This window comes from Pezoporus occidentalis, unplaced genomic scaffold (assembly GCF_034315485.1).
Source record: "Pezoporus occidentalis ecotype Australia unplaced genomic scaffold, CSIRO_AGI_Poc_V1 ctg27, whole genome shotgun sequence".
Lineage (NCBI taxonomy): Eukaryota > Metazoa > Chordata > Aves > Psittaciformes > Psittacidae > Pezoporus > Pezoporus occidentalis.
This window is the reverse complement of record NW_026914611.1, coordinates 5201061-5223851: the sequence shown is the minus strand read 5'-3', so window position 1 is coordinate 5223851 and position 22791 is coordinate 5201061. Positions and strand designations below refer to the sequence as shown.

Here is a 22791-nt window from a genome sequence, read left to right as displayed (position 1 = left end):
AAAGACATGGTTTCGTGGCTTCATGTTCTGATATTTTTTTAAGAAGTTCTTGACAGAACTGAGTGCTTCAGTGTTTTGCCACACATCTGCCAATGTAAACCAAAATAAAGACAGAAACAGAATATTAGTAAGTGTATGTCCAGCAATGTGTCTCAGTTTTATTTTATTTAATTTGCACTTGAGAGGTAATACCCTGATAAATCATAGAATCACAGAATAGTTAGGGTTGGAAAGGACCTTATGATCATCTAGTTCCAATCCCCCTGCCATGGGCAGGGAAACCTCACACTAAACCATGTCACCCAGGGCTCTGTGCAACCTGGCCTTGAACAGCGCCAGGGATGAAGCATTCACAACTTTCCTGGGCAGCCCATTCCAATGCCTCACCACCCTTACAGTAAACAACTTCCTCCTTATAGCAGATTATACCCTAACATACCTTTATCCAAAATGTGTGCATAGCTATGGATGTATTATTGCCTCTGCTAATAGTCTATGCATTATTTGAAGCCCTTTTTCCACACATCAGAAACAAGTAGACCAATTGCACTGGAAAAGGACACCTATTTTGAGCAGAATTCTGCAACACAGAGCTTAAAGAGGTATTCCAACATATAAGAGGTACTCTGGAATGTGATTAGCATTATTTTTATGTCAAATGAAGCAGAGAACTTATCATTTGTAAAACAATGATTTTACTTACAAAATCTGTACAACAGCATGGGTAGTATATAGTGTGTGGCATCGTGGACAAGACTACAGATATAAGGCTAACACTTCAGACCACAGTAGGCAAGCTACCGAAATAAATAACAAGGACGGATCAAATCAGAAAATATGGGAAGAGCTGTCAAACCTCTAGTTATGTTTGGGTAGGAAGAAAGCCTACTGATAAGCCATAAACACCTGCTTTTTTAATTTTTTTTGCCTTGTTTTCAAAGTTCTTAATTCTCTTTTCTGAGGAACGAAGCCCAGTTTACCCTCAGAAGAGAACTTTCTGATAGCAGCAAGGAGCTTTTCCACGTTGAAACAATGGGGAAGTGAAATACCACAGTTGAGGGATTTGAATTAGATGGAGGTCATGGCTGCAGAACACTTACTCATGTACATGCCACATTAAAAAAAACTGACGCATACAAGCACCCCAGTTTTTCCCACCTACAGCTGGATGCATGTCTGTGAATGGAGAGAAATGGAAGGTGACGGTGTTGAACTGCATATTAGGTTCACTATCAAACCTTTCTTTAGAACACAGTAACATTAGAATACAGTCATGTATCAGATGACTTTAAATCCAATTATTGTTTAGCAGTTTCCACAAATCAGTTTATATTGATCTTGTAAAGTAATTTAAATTCATCAATTTATCAAGTAATTTAAATTCAGCAAAATAGTGATGGCAGAGACATAGGCCAAAAGCTTCAGGCAGAAATCCTCAATCTTATTCCAAAGTCTGCTTTGCTGAAAACTCTGTGTTTATTTTATTTTTTTTTTCCTAAAGCATTAAAGAACTATATGGCATGTTTTTTTCACGTCATTTACAAATTGGTAATGAGAATACACACTTGCTTAAAGTTAAAGAAGTACAAGGCTGAGTCTAGTTAGGTAGTTTGGTGGTAGGAACAATATAATTAATTTTCCCACTATATCAAATCTAGGTTGTATCTGTTGCAGTCTCTAAACCAAGACTCATTTCCCTGCAGTTTAACATCAATACCTCAATTTCTCTTGAGAACAAAAGTACTTACTGTTGACAGATAGCCTAGTGATCAGCTCCTTTGAGAACCTCTGGTCTCTCCCTGTTGGTCTCAATTTCTATCCTTTTGTGGGGAATTTCATCTGGACTTTGAGACTGTATAAGGAACAATTTGTTCACTTTTGCTCTGACCAAAGATCTGAGAAATACACAATGCGTCTTACCTTGTGCAGACTCATGCACACCATAGTCATGAATACCTTGCATGGCTACATTCATTATTGTCCTGGGTTCAGCAGTAGCAGTCATTTTTCTCCTTCTTGGTAGCTGGTGCAGTGCAGTGTTTTGACTTTCAGCTCGGGAACAGAGCTGATAACAAGGATGTTTTTGGTTTGGCCAAGGACTTTGTGAGCCTCATGCTCTGCCAGGGAGGAGGGGGAGCCAGGAGGAAGCAGAGACAGGACACCTGACCCAAACTGACCAAAGAGGTATTCCATACCACAGCACGTCATGTCCAGGATGTAACTGGGAGTTAGCCGGAAGGGCTGGGGGACTGCAGGGTTGGAGGAGGTATCGGTCAGAGCTTGGTCGGGCTGGGGGGGCGAGTTATTGGTCGGCTGGTGGTGAGATGATGTATTCTCTTCCCTTGTTATTTCCTTTATCATTATTATCATTGGTGGTAGCAGTAGTGATTTGTGTTATATCTTAGTTACTAAACTGTTCTTATCTCAACCCGTGGGAGTTGCATTCTTTTCGATTCTCCTCTCCGTCCCTCCGAGAGCAGGGGGAGGGCAAGAAAAGGGGGGGAAGTGAGCGAACGAGTTACCTGACTGGGTTTAAACCACGACAATTATCCATGAGATGAAGCCAGTGCCTACATCTTGTGCTAGAAAAGCAAGTGATCCTTGAGCCTTGGGTTGGCTCTCTTACGAAAGGAGTGTGTCTGACCCTTTAAGGTATTTGTAGAAATCAGAATGAAGGAGCAGGAGCATGTATAGAAACACAAAATTAGAGGGAAATCTGGGATTTGAACACAGTTAAGTTTGGGATTTGAACATGCTAAATTGCCCCTGACCTCAAGGTGGTTTGTATCTGCTTCAGATTGGAAAACTCCCTCAGAATGACACGGTCTGCATGCCTCTACATTGGCAAATGCTGGGGAAAGTTATCTGCACAGCAGCAGATCACTCACAGACAAATGAAGTCAGCAATTTGGAAAAGCCAGCTAGATATTTGTCTAAACTTACCTATTTCTATCAGATAAAGTATACCTAGAATGTTTGCAACAGAGAAATGTACTGTGTAGTTTAAATATAAACAATATGGATAACAAACTGAAGCACTCATAAATTATAGAATGCTGTTTATTCTGCTTAATTTGTAAAATAAGTGATTAGGTTATTCTGTAACAATTGCCAGTTTTACTCTAGCATATATATAATAAATTAGGCTGTGAAAATATATTTCCACATAATTACTTTTTCTTATATGTAGAGCTTTTGGTTCTTTTTAACCAGGGTTTTGACTTTCAGTCTATGCTAGGTCATAAAAGCACACAGACTAGACCAGACCAGACTATAATTTCAGTTGGAAGGACCTACAGCGATCATCTAGTCCAACTGCTTGACCAATTCAGTGCTGACCAAAAGTTAAACCATGTTTCTAAGGGCACTGTCCAAATGCCTCTTAAATACTGACACGCTTGGAGCATCAACCACCTTGCTAGGAAGACTGTTTGATCCACATTGTCCAGAACACAGTGAAAGCATAGTGCTTACATACAAAAATACATAGAAGACTTCTACCAAATTTACAGCACAAATTCTTCACTTTCCAAATTAGGGGATGCCAGAATTTGTCTGTGTGATTTTATTTTTTTTTAATTTTTTTTTTTGAGGTGTTTCTGATTCCCACGTTTTAATATGTATATATAGCTTCTAGTATCATGGTCACGCACTTCCTTTTCCTTCAGATGCCCAGATCATCAGTGCCTAGAATACATAACAAAAGGAATCAATATTCCTTTTCATCTCTTTTATTCAGTATTAATCCCAAACACCACTGATCTTTTGGGAATCAAGAACAATAGTTTAATGTAAAGTTTGGAGGAAAGATTTAATTATAAAGCCTTGTAACTGTTTTATTTCCTCTCCAGTTACTCTCCCCTTTTCTTTCAGCTCCTGCCTCAGATCAGTATCACCTCCTCTCAGGTCCTCTGTTCCACTCCGAGGGACATGTCAGCTTCTGTGTTACCAAAAGAGTGACAGCACAAGTCTCCAAACACCAAAACAAAACCACAGCTAAGAGAGACACTCTCTTCAAGACAGCTCCCTCAACCAGCTTGACTTTCAGCTGCCAAAGCAATGTGAACACAGGGAAAGGGGTGGAAACACACAGCTGAGAATGGTGCCAGAACAGAACCTGGACAACCTAGGGTGAGACAGGCTTACTGTGCTCTTGAATCACACTGTGAGTGACACAGGAACTTGCCTTTCCATGACATGGGGCTGTGCCAGTAACTCATGCATAAAGGGAACAGAAACACACTCTTATGCTGGGCTAGTAGTTTCCATCCACATACACACAAAAAATTTCAATCTTGCTAAAATCTCTCTTTGTCCTTAACATTGACAATGTCTAGGACAACAGAATGGAGGAAACACAAAACAATTTATTATAACTTGAAAATAAGTTTCTAGAGGTTTTTTGTTTGTTTTTCCTTAAACAAGGCTTAAAGGTGTTATAAAGTTCTTGTGTGTCCATTAGCCTGCACTGTTGCCCTCACTGGAGAATTCCCTGGCTATACACAAGCTCAGAGACCAGCACAGAGCAGCCCAGGCTGAGCACAGAGAAGCATAGGATGAGTCTACAAGGTCCTTTGTAGGAGTAAGTACTTTTACCTGTTCTCCAAAGCTTAAGAACTACATATTATCTTTTTCAAATTATTTTAATAGTTAATACTGTTCCCATTTCGTACGATGCAGCTCTCTTAATCCTCTATGACATTATAGCTGCACAAGCATCCACAGCAGAAGTCTACTAAAAAAATTCCTGTTCTAACTCCTATCAGCTGAAAAGCACACAGTCCACTATGCACTGAGCATGAGCAGTACAGAAATGGACATATACAGACTTCAGGAACACAGAACAGACTGTCATTAAATATATGTGTGTGTGTGTGAATGTATATAAATACGTGAATAGTTGCACAACCCACACATCACTAAATTCTGCAGAACAGCATAGAATAACATCCAGGTATAGAGATGATGAACAGGTGCTGCACTTATTTTTCAGTCAGTGGAGCTGTGGGAGGCAGGAATTAAAGGTGTGAATTCAAAACAGGAAGAATAAAGGGAAAGACAAATTCCAGCTGGGGACATCACAGCACTGCTCTGCTGACCCAAGCAGAAAAGGGAACAAGTTGTAAATTACTGGAAAAAAAGGTTTAGTAAAAAGAAGCTATGCTATATAGGCATTAGTAGTCTTTCCACACCACACAGAGCTTAAAGTGTGAATATACGTAAGATTTAAATATAGAAACCCATGCAACAGGTTATAAAAAATCATTTACGTATAGTTATTTACAAAAACCATACACATGATTAGATAAAGAGCTGTACAAATACATGTATCACTAAGCAGGATACTCTCAATTCTCATATTAACATTTGCATATTTATATATCATACTTCCAAATGTTTAAAGATTTTTTTTTCTCTGCTTCTTTAAAACTCATGAAAGTTCTTGCTGTGATGAAATTCACTTTTAAAACTGCAGGGACTGCTGCGTGTTTAAATGAGCCATTATTTGCTAGCTCATAATCATCTTTTCTATGTCTGCTAGAATCACTGATGCATTAATTGCTTATCAAAATTTGAAACAGTTCATGAGTCACTCTGAAGATAAAATAAATAAATATTAATGAGTCAATTTCAACAGAATTCATGTCCTCTGCCTCTTAAAGCTGAAAGACTCCATTTATTACATGTCAGAATTAGGTCTCGATACCTGATGTATGGGCAAATATACTCAAAGCCATACTCAGCACATCAGAACTGAGATCACCATGTTTCAAGGGATCAATCCATCATAGTCTTGTTTGACCAAATTATAGATCAAAGAGAGAAAGGCCTGGTCAATTGTAACATAGAGAGTAAGTGAAAGATCTCTAAATGCACAGTTCTCATACAGACTGAATGAAAAATGAAGTATTTTGGTTTTAAAGTTTGGAAGTGATTCTATATGAGAAGATCTTAACAAGTAAACACTTGATCTTCAAACAAACACATTGACACAAAATATCACTGCATAAGAAAATCTGGTATTTCTTGCATGACATGAAAGAGGGGAGAGGGAAGGCATAGAGTTTTCAAGAATCCTAAAATAAAGCATAAAACCTTTCATTTTGAAAACATGAGTGTGCTGAGAGGCTTCCAAGTCTGTGCCAATGCCAGTTCACTGCTCAAAATCCAAGCTTAAAACTTTTCAAGCTAAATGACCAAAAATGAAACAGGAAACAGAAGTCTTTCCCTTGAGCCTTTACTTTTCCATTCTAGTTTTTTCCTGGAAGTTGTAGGTAAAAGAAATCACCCAAAAAATCTGAGGAGGAATGGGGATTATCTCTAAAAGGCAACTGAAGCTCTGAAACATATTAGGAATTAGACATCAGTGAGCCACTTCTGAGCCAAACTGTTAAAAAATTTCTAAAAAAAAATCACAGTTTTTCTTAAGGAAGTTAATCAGAAGAAGATTCTGGATAATGTAGCTGGCTGGTATAAAGCAGATAAAATGGGAAATTCATAGAATTGTGCAATTTTCCTGTTGCTCACTGAATACAAGCAGGATGAAGAAACCATTTTAACAGATTGTTGGTCTGAAGTGAAGAATCTTCTGTTTGTTAAATTAAGTCCAGTTGTTTATTGTCAGATCTTCATATCAGCTGCTTAGCAGAAGATACTGCTTCAAGCCCAGCTAGTCACATAAAGAGGCAGTAGAAGTATTACTGCCCCACAGTGCCACAGCACAGGGACACAGAGACACCCTGTTAAGACCTGTGTATACTGTAAAACTAAAGGCATCTACCCAGACCAAGATATCCAATCCAGCATTAAACACAGAATATGTCACTGTCAGTGAAGCCTGTATGTAAGGATACAGAGAAAAATACAATTACAAAATGTATTTTGGTTCAATATAATGTACGAAGAATTTAAACTTTGCTACTTATGTAACATTCTTAAATTTTCAGATACACTAGCTTTCTTTATAATGTGTAACTAAATAATGTGTATCTTTCTCTAACCATATCTTACAAGTTCTTCATGCACTCACAGCTAACACAGCTCTCACACAACTTGCTTTTTCTCTTAAGTATATTTAAGGAAGGATTTAGTTCATGTTAAAAATGAACTGTGACACTTTCTTTGAAACCTACAAAATTATGCAAATAATAAATGCAAAGTCATAGGTTCTTTAAGACAGGCTACTGGCCTCTAAAAGAAGCATTGTTTAAATATATCATTATGTGCATGTAAGATAACAGTGAAGTGATTAAACAATTTTCTTATGCTCATGAAAAACGTTTTTTTGTACTCTTAAAAATTATTCTCATATGTCATAGGATGTCACAGAAAACGTTTCCCATCTGCAAACAAATACTGCTGAGATTTAACATTCTCATTTACACAAATGTCAGGGTATTATTACGGTTTCATAGAATATTTGTGGGATCAGTTTTTCACCAGATAATTCACCTTCCTTTCATTAATATTTTAATTAATATTAAATTTCATTAATATTTTAAGCTTTCAAACTTAATGACACATTCCATTGTTCACTGTTGTTCAGCAGAACTTAACAGACAGTTGTAAAGTTAAAATTAAGCTACTCAGTGCATCTACTGAAAATGTTAACTTCTAAATAAAAAGGGTAAAGAAAAGAAGTTTCCATTGGGTTATGCAACAATAATTTTTACTCAGCAAAATTTTGAAAAATGCTGTGGTTTCATGGGAAGTGGGAAAAGATAAATTCCACACAAGAATTCTTCTCATACGGAATAGCCCTTACTGTAAATGCTGCCAAAACATTGAATCCCCATTTGATGTTAAACTTGTGAACAGAATACAAGAAATTAGCAGGTCATGTGCATGAGTAAAATAAAAACTGGCAATCCTGGAAAAAAGCATTGTCAAATAAACTGAACTCAGATACAAATGTGTTCATCACCATAAAAATGCCCAAACAAGTAATAGTTATGCTAATGAGTGTCATGTTTGCACTAAGTGTGGATAAAACCAGCTACTTACCTGCTCAGATAATTCTGGACCATTGACATGAGCCTGTAAGAGAGCATCATTAACAAGCAAGTGGAAGTTCAGAAGCATGTGCTCAATGTCGTATGTTCCACTCATGGCACTTGAGAGCTCCTCCAGGGACTGAATATATCCCCGCCAATGAAGATCAGCTTCTGCTATGTTAGCTAAGCAGCCTCGGATAATGTTGAGGCAGTATACAGGGCTTACTTAAAGTCAGTCCTTGGCAATGGGGGCAGTACTGCATTCTCAGTAAAGCTCTGCTGCAGCCTTTAGAGAAATGCAGATGATCTGTTGTATTGATCACTTCAATCCCCAAATTCAGAGCCTGCAAGAAAGTCAGGCTGGGTAACAGTGATCTTCCCATTTGTCTTATGGCCTTTTGGGGAATTTTACCAAAGGGTTTGATGTCTCTTCTCGCCATTTGGAGGCACTCCGCATATTCTATTGAAATGTCAGTCAGACCAGGGTTAATCACATGGTTGTAGATGACTGGGAAGAGGGTGACAAAAAATCTGTTGAGAGATTCCTCTGTGCTAATGTCTGTGCCAAATACGAAGAGTCCAACATCTGTGAAAAACCCCTGTACATGTGTAGTAGCCTCAGCAGCCATGTTTTTATATGTTTTGGAGAAAAGTGTGCTTGTGTAATTCTCAGCCAGTCTGATAAGCATTTCAAAGGTTTCTGCAATAAAGTAAGCTTGTTATTTTTAAGGTTTCAAATATAAAAAATTAAAGTAAGAAATTAAAACAATTACATCAGGACATCTTACATCGGCAATGCATTTTTTTTACCTTGCAAGTAATTCTACAACACAATCAATAATCCATATGTTTTCTTGGCAGGACATACTAAACAATCTAAAAACTATAAAAGGAAATTGATTGTAAGATGAGTTATTAAGTTACAAAATACAACAAAGCCCTACTGTATTTTTGTACATATATACATACATTAGTTCTCTCATCTCATGACTCATTCTGCAAATTGCACTAGAAACTTAAATGCTCTCAGTCACTTCAAGTCATTCCTCTTACCATCCTAAAATGGATGGGCAAAAGTAATAGCAATTTAAACAACTGTCCCATTCCATTAAAAATTTTTAAAAGATCAGTTTTGTCTTTTTGTCTTCCAAAGGAAGGAGGTGTACCCAACACACATGAGAACTATGTTCTATGTTTGAATCATACATGCTTTTAAACAACGCTACTGTTTGGTCTGGCAATTGCTATGGTCAAGCAAAGTGCTGGCATGGGCAGAACTGCCTTCTTTGGGCACTGAGATGCACCATCTCTAATCCTGAAGATCTGCACAGCAGGTAAAGTCTGAATGGATAAACTTACATTTCATTTCAAATGTTAGGCAGCAATCCTTAAGTACGCTGAGTAGTTCCTAATAAAAGTATTCTTCCCTGACTTGATCTATGATTTGCAAGTAAGGAAAAAAGCTGGGTTTCTAAACAGAAAAGGGGTGTCTGAATGAAGAATTTTCCAGATCTGCCTGAGAAGCCTGCACTTCAGGGAAAGCAAAGGAGCAATATATAGTTTAAAAAGAAACTTAGACCTCAGAATACGTATTACAAGTATTAACCCACTTTTTCCACTGGATGACTATGACTCAGTAACTTTCTTTTATTCATTCAAACTTTACAAATTTTTTTTTTTCACATTTATCTTTTTAATGGAACTCTATAGAAGTGACTAAAAGCACGAAGTACAGTTAATACTTTCCAAATGGATGTTAAAATAGGCAGAATCAAATAGTGTCAAACTATGCTACACAATTAATGAAGCAATCTGAAGTCTGATGTTAAGTCAGTGACTGAAAGGAACAGTAGAAAGAATAATTTTAATGTAATAACAAAGACTAGCTATCATATCTGTAATATATATTTATGCATAATAAATGCTTTATATTCTAATTAAAAGTTTGTCAGTTCAATGGGTTTAAAATTGCAAACTGTGTAAAGATCATAGGGAAGACATATTAATCTAATCCGCTTATACTTTCTATGCATTCTTTGCTTTCTCCAATGAAAATGAGATATATGCTTCAAAATCAGATTCATTAACTCTATTCCTGTGCTATTAAGTGCTGACTGTCCACAATAGAGTAGAAAAGTGCACCCCATTTGCCTTTTTTTTTTTTTTTTAACATTACTATTGCACATTCATATGTGCGTCTCTCCTAAAGTGAACTTCACTATAAACATTCATACATGCCAGATATCACAGTGATTCAGCATAGGGTTTGATTTCTTTAAAAAGTCATACTCCTGAAGCCAGGACATCACATGGAGCTCCCAGCAGTGGAGACCTATTCCAAAGCCTCTTCTGTTTACCCCATGATTTGACATGTGGAAGTACCAGCTGAGTAACTCTGGAGGCCACCACTGCCTGCATCCACTGTTCATTCACCGGCTCTGTGACATATTTCAACCTCCAGCACTTCATGCCAGACCATACCTGAGACACCTGCATTGCAGCCAATGTTAACATGAGAGACACATGTTCTTCTGGAGCAGCAGATGAGACACAACATATCAGATAGGGCATACTGATCAAGACACCCACTTTAATGCGACTGAAGAGAGGATGAGATCTCCACCAGCTATAAAGGCAGTTTGGACACCTAGCTCACATGGGGACACATGTACGTGGACAGCTAAATTAGAACCCTAAATATTCTACTGTACATTTTGTCTCATTTTTATTGGAGGGAATAAACACTGCAAAGAAAGTACAATCCTACTATGGAGGATTTATTTAGTTGCCTAAGAGTGTTCAATGCAATTTTCAATGGTAGTTGCTATGTGCCTGTCTGGAAGGGTATGGGTTTTCTGCAGGTCCTGTGTCACATCTACAGGCTTTGTGTGGATGTTTTGCATTTAAAATGGAACTAGATGGCTGTGCCTAGTCAGCTGAACTAAATCCTAGATACCCAATTATCACTGACTCAAGAACCCTTCATATAAAAGCTTGGAGCAGACAGAATAACAAAGACAAAAATTTAAGTCAAATAAATTCTTGGTTTAGATGGTTTAAAATAATAAAGTGTGGAGAATATTAAAACCTCCTAGGAAAATGGCTATTTTTGTAACTGTCGATTCAGTCTTTTACACAAAAGTAGGTAATGTTAGTAAAATAAAGATGTTATAATAATTTAGAATGACATGAATAAGGTTTTTATGACCCTTCTCAATTTTTCATTATTACTTTTTCCTAGAGGAAAACAATAAAATATGTGATACAAAATATCAGTTACAATCCGTGGCTTCAGTATCCTATTACCAAGAGCACAAATATTAGATGAAAGAATAAATCATGCCACACAGGGATAATCAATAGATTCTACAACGTGGTCTAAATAATAAGAAACCTTCAAGACTGAACTGTATTACTAGTGCCCCAGCAACCAACAGATGAATGACTTCAATAATCAGCTGCATGACTTTTTGACTATTTGTGCTTTTCTAAATAGCATATGATAATACTGGCCACTTGTGTTTATGATTCTGCATCATGCTGTTTGTCATGTTAGGATTTCTTACAAAATTTGTTAAGTTTATTTTACTGGCATGTTTCCTACTTTATAACTACCAAAGCTATTCCAGCGATTTGTTTTGCTGCCAGACAGCTTGAAGAAGGACAAACAGCAAAGCAGACCTATGTTTATTTTCAGTATTGAACAGCTTCTGTGAACACCTTACAATGGCAGTCTATGCCATTTACAACACTTTCAGAGATTTCAATGAGAAATCAAGTCATGCTGGTTCAATACTGCAAATGCATCATAGATTTAACAATGTGTTTTTCTATTTTTTGAGTCTATGGGCCCAAACTAACATCATTAGTCTTAATTATTCAGCCACATAAGAGAAGTGTGAGTTTTTCATTAGTATAAACCCAATACCTATAAAAGACATTTTAAATATAATCAAGATGAGCCAGACAAGCTCTTTCGATTCTAATTAAATGTCTTTTAATCTGCAGGTTCGGTGCCTCTTGTCTCCATCCTTTATGACATCTTTGTATTAACCACTATACAATATCATACAATATCCTACAGATACCTTCTGTAGCACTACTGTAAATAATGGGTGACATGTCTATTTTATTTTTGCTACACTTACAATTATGATTTGTACAATCCTAAGTCAAAACTCAGGGCTGTCAATATATTAACCCATTAGTTTTTTAGAAAGAACAGTAATATCTTTCTTCCTGGTATTGCTAACAAGGGTCAAAACACAAGGCAAGGAAAAAAATATAGATGAGCACTTTTTTGTTTTATATATTTTGCATCTATTCAGCCGAACCTTCATATCAGTACATATATATATATATATATATATATAGGCTTTTTGATGAGTGCATTTAATAAAGTGGTCACATAGTGAGGTAAAGTAACTATCAATCAGTTCACTTCTTTAAAAGATTTTCAATCTTTCATTCCCCTTCTTTAACCTTTCTGTTCCTTAGAGCCACAGCTAGTTCCAAATTATAAAGACACCACAATGCAGTAACCCATCCAGTGGATTACTGTCTTTAAAAGACCACACAAAAGTATATGAATGCCTTGTTTACTAGAACAACTCACAAAGAGAACATAAAAGAAACCTTGTTTTTTTTCCTAGACATCAATCAGATGTAATGGAAATACTGCACAGAATGAAATAGAATTTGGATTGGATTTTAAACCAGCCCTGCAATTCTAATACTTAACAGTTTTGGCAAAGTGTTTCTCTACTACAGGAACCTTAGAAAATTAATTAAAAAAAAAAATTCTGTGGAATCATGTTGTCACAAAAGCAACTGCATTTTCTTCAAGTTTACCCTTTCTTCACACAGATAAATATTTTATAGAAGCTGCTGAATAAGAAAACGCATGGTCTAATTCTGAGTATTACCTTTTGAAAAACCCGTAATACTTAACACAAAGATAGTCTAATAAATTAAAAATCCAGTAGTGGGCCAACAAAGTGTCATAATTCAGAACTAATTCACCAGGTTACATTACATATCATAAATTAATTCACACTGAGTCAGGGTAACATACAGAACTCAATAAATTATAACTAGACAGCTTAAATTCCATCATAGAATCATAGAATAGTTAGGGTTGGAAAGGACCTTAAGATCATCTAGTTACAACACCCCTGCCGTGGGCACAGACACCTTATGCTAAATCATATCACCCAAGGCCTCGTCCAACCTGATCTTGAACACTGCCAGGGATGGAGCATTCACAACCTCCCTGGGCAACCTATTCCAGTGCCTCACCACCCTAACAGGAAAGAATTTCCTCCTTATAGCCAATCTAAACTTCCCCTGTTTAAGTTTTAACCCATTACCCCTTGTCCTATCACTAGAGTTTCTAATGAAGAGTCCCTCCCCAGCATCCCTATAGGCCCCCTTCAGATACTGGAAGGCTGCTATGAGGTCTCCACGCAGCCTTCTCTTCTCCAGGCTGAACAGCCCCAACTTTCTCAGCCTGTATTCATACAGGAGGTGCTCCAGTCCCCTGATCATCCTCGTGACCCTTCTCTGGACTTGTTCCAACAGTTCCATGTCCTTTTTATGTTGAGGACACCAGAACTGCACACAATACTCCAGGTGAGGTCTCACAAGAGCAGAGTAAAGGGCAGGATCACCTCCTTCAACCTGCTGGTCACGCTCCTTTTGATGCAGCCAAGGATACGGTTGGCTTTATGGGCTGCAAGCGCACTCTGCCAGCTCATTTTCTCATCGACCAACACCCCCAAGTCCTTCTCTGCAGGGCTGCTCTGAATCTCTTCTCTGCCCAACCTGTAGCTGTGCCTGGGATTGCTCCGACCCAGGTGTAGGACCTTGCACTTGGCATGGTTAAACTTCATGAGGTTGGCATCAGCCCACCTCACAAGCATGTCAAGGTCCCTCTGGATGGCATTCCTTCCCTCCAGCCTATCAACCGAACCACACAGCTTGGTGTCACCAGCAAACTTGCTGAGGGCGCACTCAATCCCACTTTCCATGTCAGCGAGGAAGATGTTGAACAAGACAGGTCCCAACACAGTATTTAGGAATAATGCTTTTCGTAGTCCAGGGGGGATCCAGAATTGATGAGCCTGCATCACCTTAAGTATCAGCCCATAATATACAGGAATCCAGATAACTAAATCCAACTAAAACCTGAAAAAAATTAATAATAACATTTTTTTTTATGATTTGAATTATCCTATTGGAAAGTATTAGCTTGTTGCCAGTTGCCATTGATGTTCGATGCTCTCAAATGTCTTCCTTCTGTTTATGGGCAGCACAAAAAATCCAGAAGCATCAAATTATCTCTAGTAAAGATTTACAGTCCGAACAATTATATCTTGCACACACTGTATTATCAGAGTGAAGGGGAATACCTCAGGTACAGTTTACAGCTTAGCAAACACAAGATGTTCAAAAATTATGAGAAAAAATAATTATGGAAAATAAATTTATCCAATCAGTATTACACACATAATCTCTTTGTTTAAAATACATCAAACAGAGAAATATGTATAGGTGAGAAATTCAATGTAGTTATTCCTAACTACATAGTAATATACAGTGCCAGATACACTGCAAAGTCCTCTAATCATTTATTGTACCAGAAAAATGAGCTGAAAAAATAAAGTCTTTGAGACATATAAATGAATTATGAGGAATTAACTCATTAGGGTATTGCCTGTGAAGGTTATATGGAAGAGAGATCAAAAAAGGATAAGCAGAAGATATCTGAGACTCACAAAAACTGCTTCTCATTAACACATATTTCAAATTTATCCATTTCATAGATTAGAGACTCACCATTGAAATCAGTAAGAAAACAAGTAGAACAGATAAAACCTGCAGGCCAACAAACTTTGTGATGCCAAGTGTTAGTGATACACCTCAGGCTTTATAGCCGTAACTACTCATAACAAACTTCAGAATTTGTCAGGTCTTGTTTGGTCTTGAATTTATTTTAGCTGCCTTTGAAAAAAATATAAAATTAAGAAACTTGAATTAGAATAAATTCACCATTGCCTGAATTGTCCTATATTCAGTGGCAAATTACTCAGATGTCAGGAGTTTCTTACATTTCCTATGATTTTGAGTTTGGTTTAGTTATATTTTATTTTTGCTTTACTTGTGGGGTTTGGGTTTTGTTGTTTTGGTTGGGTTTGGCTTTTGTTTGTTGCTGTTGGTTTGGTTTTTGTTTGGTTTTGTGGTGTTTTTGGCTTTTTTTTTCATTTTTGGCTTTTTTTTAGCTTTGTGAAATTGCAAAACTCTTTAAAAAATTACACAGAGGACTGAAAAAAAAAGAAGTAATCACGGCGTAACTAAGCCTAAGGGCCCAAAGAGTAAGTGTGTACCCCATTAGCAAATGCAAGGTCATGACAAACAAAATTAGCCCTGAAGGGGCCCAAGACCACCCTGGAAGACACCTTCAGCAGCAGCATTATATTCCTCCCAGTGGAGAGCTCTGGAGGCATGAGCATAGCACCAGAGAAAAATATATACACTAGGAAGTTAGTGTATGACAGTTTTAGTTGGAATATTAATAGGAATTAGCAATCATAGATAATTTGGGCTATAAACATTAGCGCCACTGTAATTACACTAAAAAAAAACTGTTGCACTTTGAAAGGCTGTTAAAACATTAATCAGAGAAACAGCAAATTTTCATGGAACCATATGTAAGGTGTGCTCATTGTGAGGACTCCTAAGAAACTCAATCCCAATTTAACCAACGTAAAAAATCATTTAACATTTACTTGAAAATTTAATGTGCTGAAGAATCTAGAAAAGCATGTTCCAAAGCCAGGTGAGATTAATTTAACCCATGATTGTGCTACATTTTTTTACTACTCTGAATTGATAATTGTCCTTCTCACTCTTATTTTATAGTCTAAATAGCACTCAGTGTCAATCTTTTCTCAGTAATCCTGTCACTGTTTTGTCATGCAGAATTTCCTTTCTAAATCAACAAATTCAAGTATTTCCCTTCTCCCTGTTCTTATTTACACATTCAAGAACAAGCCCAGCACTGCAATGTTGTTCAAGCGCAGCTGATCTGATAATATGATCTCCAACTTGTGGGTTTTTTTTATAAGATGTTGGAATAAAATTCTCTTTTTTCCAGTTGTCTGGAGCTTCATTAATTTTTATAACTTAGTGAAAATCAAAGAATCATAGAAGTGTTAGGGTTGGAAAGCACCTTAAAGATCACCTAGTTCCAACTTACCTGCAATGGGCATGGACACCTTCCACTAGACAAGGTTGCTCAAAGCCCCATACAACCTGACCTGGAACATTTCCAGGGATGGGGCAGCCACAACTGGCAACCCGTGCCAGTGTCTCACCACCCTTGCAGTAAAGAATTTCTTCCTAATATCTAATTTAAATCCATCCTCCGTCAGTTTAAAGCCATTCCTGCTTGTCCTGTCACTACATGCCCTTGTAAAAAGTCCCTCTAGATGTCCAGTAGGCCGCCTTTAGGTACTTGAAGGCTGCTCTAAGGTCTCCCCTGAGCCTTCTCTTCTCCAGGCTGAACAAGCCCAGCCCTCTCAGCCTGTCTTCATAAGAGAGGCGTTCCAGCCATCTGATTCAGGAAATTCTTTTTCAACTTTTCACTTTTCAGTGAAACTTACTCCTATTGATTTTCAAATTTTAATGTTAATATTTAACAAACTCATATGATGTATTTAATCATATCTTGATAGTATAATCTATGTAATATGGAATGACTGTCATAGGCATGCATGAATAATAATCACCTGAATTAGTATCATATGGTTTTTATTTTAGCTAGTTGTGATCAGTGATTCCACTTTTCTTCCAAAACTGTTCTTCTTTATTTTTTTTTTTTTTCTCTCCTGTGGTCTGTTTTTATCCTTTTAATAGTGATGACTCTGGGACCATTCATCTTGCAATTCTGAAAGCAACAAGAGCATATTTTTTTATAATGCCAGGAGAAGAAATAACTAGTAATAAATAGAGCTCTATCAAACCCCTTTTTCCTCTTGGATTCTGCTTAGATTCTCTCTGATTTTGCAAGGCTCTGTGTGTTTCACAAGCAATACTTTCTCACTACAGGAAAATATTTTTAAATTGTCTGTTGAAGCAGAACACTTCAAGGGATCACAGCTTTAAAACTTCTATCATATAATGAAGTTGTTTTAAAATCTTTTGACGTAAAATGTTCTGCATGGTTTGCAAAAGGACATTAACTTGATTTGTACTTTTACACATTTGCCATAATAAATAAGGAATGCAAGTCATCTCAGATGTAGGAAAAGGGTATTTTTTAAAAAGGGAAATTTGTAACTTGTAGCAGGATGATGTTGATGGTGAGAAAAGTAATTGATTAGAAGGGTAAAATTCATTTCACGTAACTTCAAAGATGAGCTGGTCACCTGAAGCTCCCTAAAAGTCAGGTGAGATAAACAAGCACTTCTAAGGCATGACTCATCTCTCTGACTTTACATGACTACTTTTGGTTGAGATTAACTGCTCTCTGAAAGTGCTTGATCCTCTCCTTTGACTATAAAGGGACATTAGAACAAATCACTTAGATATATTAATATCTACATTTAGTCAGGCTGAATCCCTAAGATTTTTATAAGGAACTGGTATTAAGAGAAAGTGTCATCAAACATAATATGATAACTGCAATTTATATGAATAGACAGCTGAGATGATCATGCTTCTACAAAGTGGTCTTAATGCTAGATAAATTACAAACTTCTAATATATTTATGCAAATCCTCTTTCCTTCTGCATAGCCAGGAACACGGTTTTCTTAGAATTAATTCAAGTTTATATTTGGTCCCCAGAGGGTTCCCTGAGCATCATGACTTTACCTGCTAGCCTTATAAAAACGAATTATTGTGGAATCACAGAGGACTTACACATGAAGAGAAAGAATAACATCAAGAAGATTACCATAAAGCTATGATGATGACTAATATCAGATAAAGCTTTGCCTTCACATTTGAAAGTTCAGAACCTGATTTCCCACCCTCCACCCCCCCCCCCCCAAAACATGCCCTCGTGTCCATCCATCCATTCCCTCCCCCTATGCTGACAATACTCATTCAACTTCAGTGAGTTTGTTTTCAATGTATACACCTTAAAGTGAAATGATAATCAGGTGCTAGCAGATGCAACACCACAGATCATTTCTTTCACATCAAACAAGTAAACATATTCATTTTGTATCACTGAATATATAATCTGACAGCTTTCTTCTCAGCGTGGGTGGAAGTTCGGTGAATTCCCGCATCTGATATTCTGAGAAATTCCACACTAAAAATTGTGACACAAGTTAGTCAAACAAATTTGAGGAGTTTGTTTACTTAACATATGACTACATGTCACAGGTTTCAAAGAGCCTCCAAAAAATTTGGTAAGGGTTTAGATGCATTTATCATCTTCCACTTCACTTCTCTTAATTTTTATTGAGAAAAAGAAGACAAAAGAAGTGTTCTTTAAGGCTTCATTCCTTAAACAAACATCCATGTTTCCCATGTAAGATTCAGGAACAATTAATTTTATGACAGGATCCATTTTATGAAGTTAGTTCAATGTTCCTCTATAACTATTTGATATCAAGAAGAAAAACTGCATGCTACAGAATCACAGATTCATTAGAGTTGGAATGGACCTTTGGAGACCATTTAGTCCAAGACCCCTGCCAAGGCAGGGATACCTATGTCCCTCTGCGAAGCCCTGGGATATTATTGATTAGTGATCTAATCACTATTAGTGATTAGTGATATGTGCAAAATTCTGCTTGCAGGTGCTGTAAAAGCATTTTGGTTTATACCATATTTTTCACTACTTAATTCACAGAATACTGTAAAAAGGAACAAATTTGAAGTGTTGACTTTCAAGTATCAGACAGGTTAATAAATGTACCATTTCTAACTTGACAAGATAGAAACTCTCAGAAGGTGGATTATCAGGCAGACAAATGTGTTCTCTCCCAGTCAGAAAAGGAAAATAGCACCTGCCAACAGCAACATAAAAACCAGTTAAAAACTGGTTAGGAAAAGACATACAGTTTAAGTATATAAACTTACCAAATTTAAGTGAAATTCAGAAGATATTTCAACAATAAGAAAGTCTTAGGAAAATGAAATTGTTTCTAGGACTTTTTATGACAGTTGTACAGAATATTCTGTGTAGCTGCTTTTGATGATACCACCTTAGTGTCAAATATTGATATGGATTGGAACAATCCACTCTAACCTACTCTTTCTTACCCATCATGGCTTCTGATTTCAAGGTTGATAGGCTTATAGTTCCCTGGATCCTACTTCCATTCCTTCTTGTAGATGGGTATCACATTTGCTAATCTCCAGTCAGCTGGGACCTTCTATCCATGCCCATAGGCTTGTGTGTGTCTAAGTGGTGTAGCAGGTCGCTATCACCACCCCTTGGATTATGAAGCCTTCGTTTTGCTCCCCATCCCCGTCTTCCAGCTCAGATGGCTGAGTACTCAGATAACAAATGGCCCTACTGTTAAAGACTGAGGCAAAGAAGGTATTAAATACCTCAGCCTTTCCCTCATCCTTTGTCACTATATTTACCTCCACATCAAATAAATGATGGAGATTCTCCTTAGCCATCCTTTTATTGCTAATGTATTTATAGAAACATTCCTTACTGTCTTTTACGGTAGTACCCTGCTGTAAAATTGGGATTTGACCCTTCTGATTTTGTTCCTGTGTAACTTCACAACATCCTTGTAAGTCTTCCTGAGTTGCCTGCCCCTACCTCCAAAGGTCATAAACTCTCCTTCTTTTCCTGAATTCCAGCCAAAGCTTTCTGTTCAGCCATACTAATCTTCTCCACCAGCTCATCTTTCAGCCCATGCAGATTGCCTGATCCTGCGCTTTTAAGATTTCCTTCTTGAAGCATGTCCAGCCTGCTTGGACTCCATGGTCCTTCAGGACTGCCTCCCAAGGGACTCTGTCAACCAGGCTCCTAAGCAGGCCAAAGTCTACTCTTCAGAAGTCCAAGGTAGCAGTTCTGCTGCTTACTTCTCCTTACTTTTCCAAGAATCAAAAACTCTATCATTTTGCGATTGCTGTGGCCAAGATGGCCTCCAACCATCACATCTCCCAGAAGTCCCTTCTCTGTTCACAAACAACAGGTCCAGTGCGGTGCCTTCTGTAGTTGGCTCACTCAGTGGCTGTGTCAGGAAGTCATCTTCCACACACTCCAGGAACCTCCTAGACTGTTTCTTCTCTGCTGTATTTTATTTCCAGCAGATACCTGCTAAAGTGAAGTCCCCCACAAGAACAAGGGCTAAAAATTGTGAGACTTCTTCTAGATGCTCACAGAATATTTTTTTCTGCCTCGCAAAGAGTTACCAGACTCCCACCATGATAGCTGCCCCTGATTCTCACCCATAAACATTCAACCCTTTAATCACCGTTATTATGTCCTAGACAATCAAAACACTCTCTAACATAGAAGGCTACCCCACTGCCTTTTCTTCTTACCTACTGTTGTGGTTTAAGCCCAGCCTATCACTCAGAAACCTCACAGCTGTTAGCTCACTCTCCCCCTTTCCTCCCTCAGTTCCTGGAGGGATGGGGAGGAGAATCGAAAGAATGTAACTCCCGCAGGTTGAGATAAGAACAGTTTAGTAACTAAGGTATAACACAAACCACTACTGCTACCACCAATAATAATAATGGTAAGGGAAATAACAAGGGAAGAGAATACAGCCACTCACCACCCGCCAACCGATACCCAGCCCGATCCCAGCAGTGATCTAGGTCTTCTGAGTAACTGCCCCCAGTTTATACAGTGGGCATGACGTGCTGTGGTATGGAATACCTCTTTGGCTAGTTTGGGTGAGGTGTCCTGTGTCTGCTTCCTCCCGGCTTCCCCTCCTTCCTGGCAGAGCATGAGACTCAGAAAGTCCTTGGTCAGAGTAAACATGACTTAGCAACAAGTAAAAACATTGGTGTTATCAGTGCTGTTCCCAGGCCAAAAGTCAAAACCACAGCACTGCACCAGCTACTAAGAAGGAGAAAAATGACTGTTACTGCTGAACCCAGGACACCTACCCCTTCAGAAGAGTTTATAGTCATCCATTGCAGCACTCCAGTTGTGCAAGCCATCCCACCCTGTTTCCATGGTGCAACTGCCATAGTTCTCCTGCTGTGCAATGACTTCCAGCTCCTCCTGTTTATGATCTCATAACATATTTATCTAACCTATTCTTAAAAAATGCATAGTAATAGAGAGGGCACAACTTCCAAGAAAATCATTCCAGTGCTTCACCATACTCTCATTTGCTCTCACCAATGAGAACAAATTATTTGCTTCTTCCTCATTTTAGGTATTTCAGATTAAATCCTCCCCACCTAATTGCAGACACCTCCAAAGACCAACTGCATCTCCAAAGTGGACAAGTCTACATCTCACCTAATCAGTACTAAGGATGGTATGATTCATCTGGCCTAGTTCAGGTGTCCACATAGAAGTACGATGAATCACTCTGCTTTTCTCCCCTTTTATACAGAGAAAGAGCATGATTAGTTCACAGAAGCTAGGTGATGAATCTTACTCCTGAAAACTGTTATAAATTTTTTTTTTTTTTAATTAGAATGAACAGTCCCATTTCCTTCAATCATAAGGGGGTCCATTCTGCCTCCATGTAGTCAAACTTAATACTAAAGAGACTTCCAAAGGGAAGTCTAAACTGCCCAAATGATGTGCTTTAAGTGGACAAACTATATGTTTTGGACTTCCAACTTCATGTATAGCGCTATCTGACTAGATATTTAAAAAAAATGCTTTGTTAATGTATTTTGGAATAGCATCTCTTCTTTAACTCATGTTTACCTTGGGAACCATGAAGCTCTCTACATCATTTCAACAGAACAACTGTGAACCCAGTCCTCCTCCAATCTTCAACTCATCTTATTCCTACCTAAATGAAGAATCTGAATATGCCCCCATCAAATGACATCCCACTATTTTGAATTCTAGCTCTATTTTCCAGTCTGCACATGAGCTCTTATTGCCCTCCCTCATTTATTGAGAGCACATTGGTTATTTCAACATTCAACACAATAATGAAAATGGTGGCTGGACTTGTCCAAGAAACACAACTGATCATTGACCATTGCTAACCAATCAAATACAGATTTACAAAAGTTTTGCCTATGTTTAATGGCAATTTAATCAAGACAATTCCATACTTATGAGAATGTTGTGTTGAATAGCATAAAAAGACTTAGGAAAGACAAGTGACTTAACATCTCTGCTTCTCACATACCCACATTTTGGTTCCATTTCCACACAGGAATATTAGATTAGTTTTGCCCAATTTATGCCCAGTAAATACAGTTTCACTGTTTCATATCTACTTGGTATGTTCTTGTATTTGGCTTCTAAATACTTCATCTTTTTATTCCAAATAACTGAAATTAAACTAATTGGTCTAAAATGCTCTAACTTCCCATTTTCTGCTTAAAAATAATAATAATAAAAATGCATTTTCAGCCTTTTACTATCTCTTAAAAATCCGAAGACAACTACTAGTGCAATTCAGAATGTGCATATTGACAAAAGAAACCAATCAGTGAAGACAATTCTGAAGTGAACATCTTTTACATCTTACCAACTGCTGCTCCATAGCCGTGCAAAGAGGATCTTTATCTGTTAACAGTCTGATCAGCATTCACGACCGCTGGGCTTAAGCATAATTAATATCCAGTGAAACCTGGTAGGACATGTGAGAACATTTTGCCCTTTTCTG

At 37.6% G+C, this 22791-nt stretch overlaps 1 protein-coding gene across 1 annotated transcript in view; it reads right to left on the bottom strand.

The window, feature by feature from the left end:
• Positions 1–22791, bottom strand: part of GPC5 (glypican 5) — a 101011-nt gene that overhangs the window by 17189 nt on the left and 61031 nt on the right. The window contains 2 exon segments of the mRNA XM_062624540.1: positions 8005–8209; positions 8211–8694. Of these exon segments, the coding sequence (XP_062480524.1) occupies positions 8005–8209; positions 8211–8694 (689 nt within the window).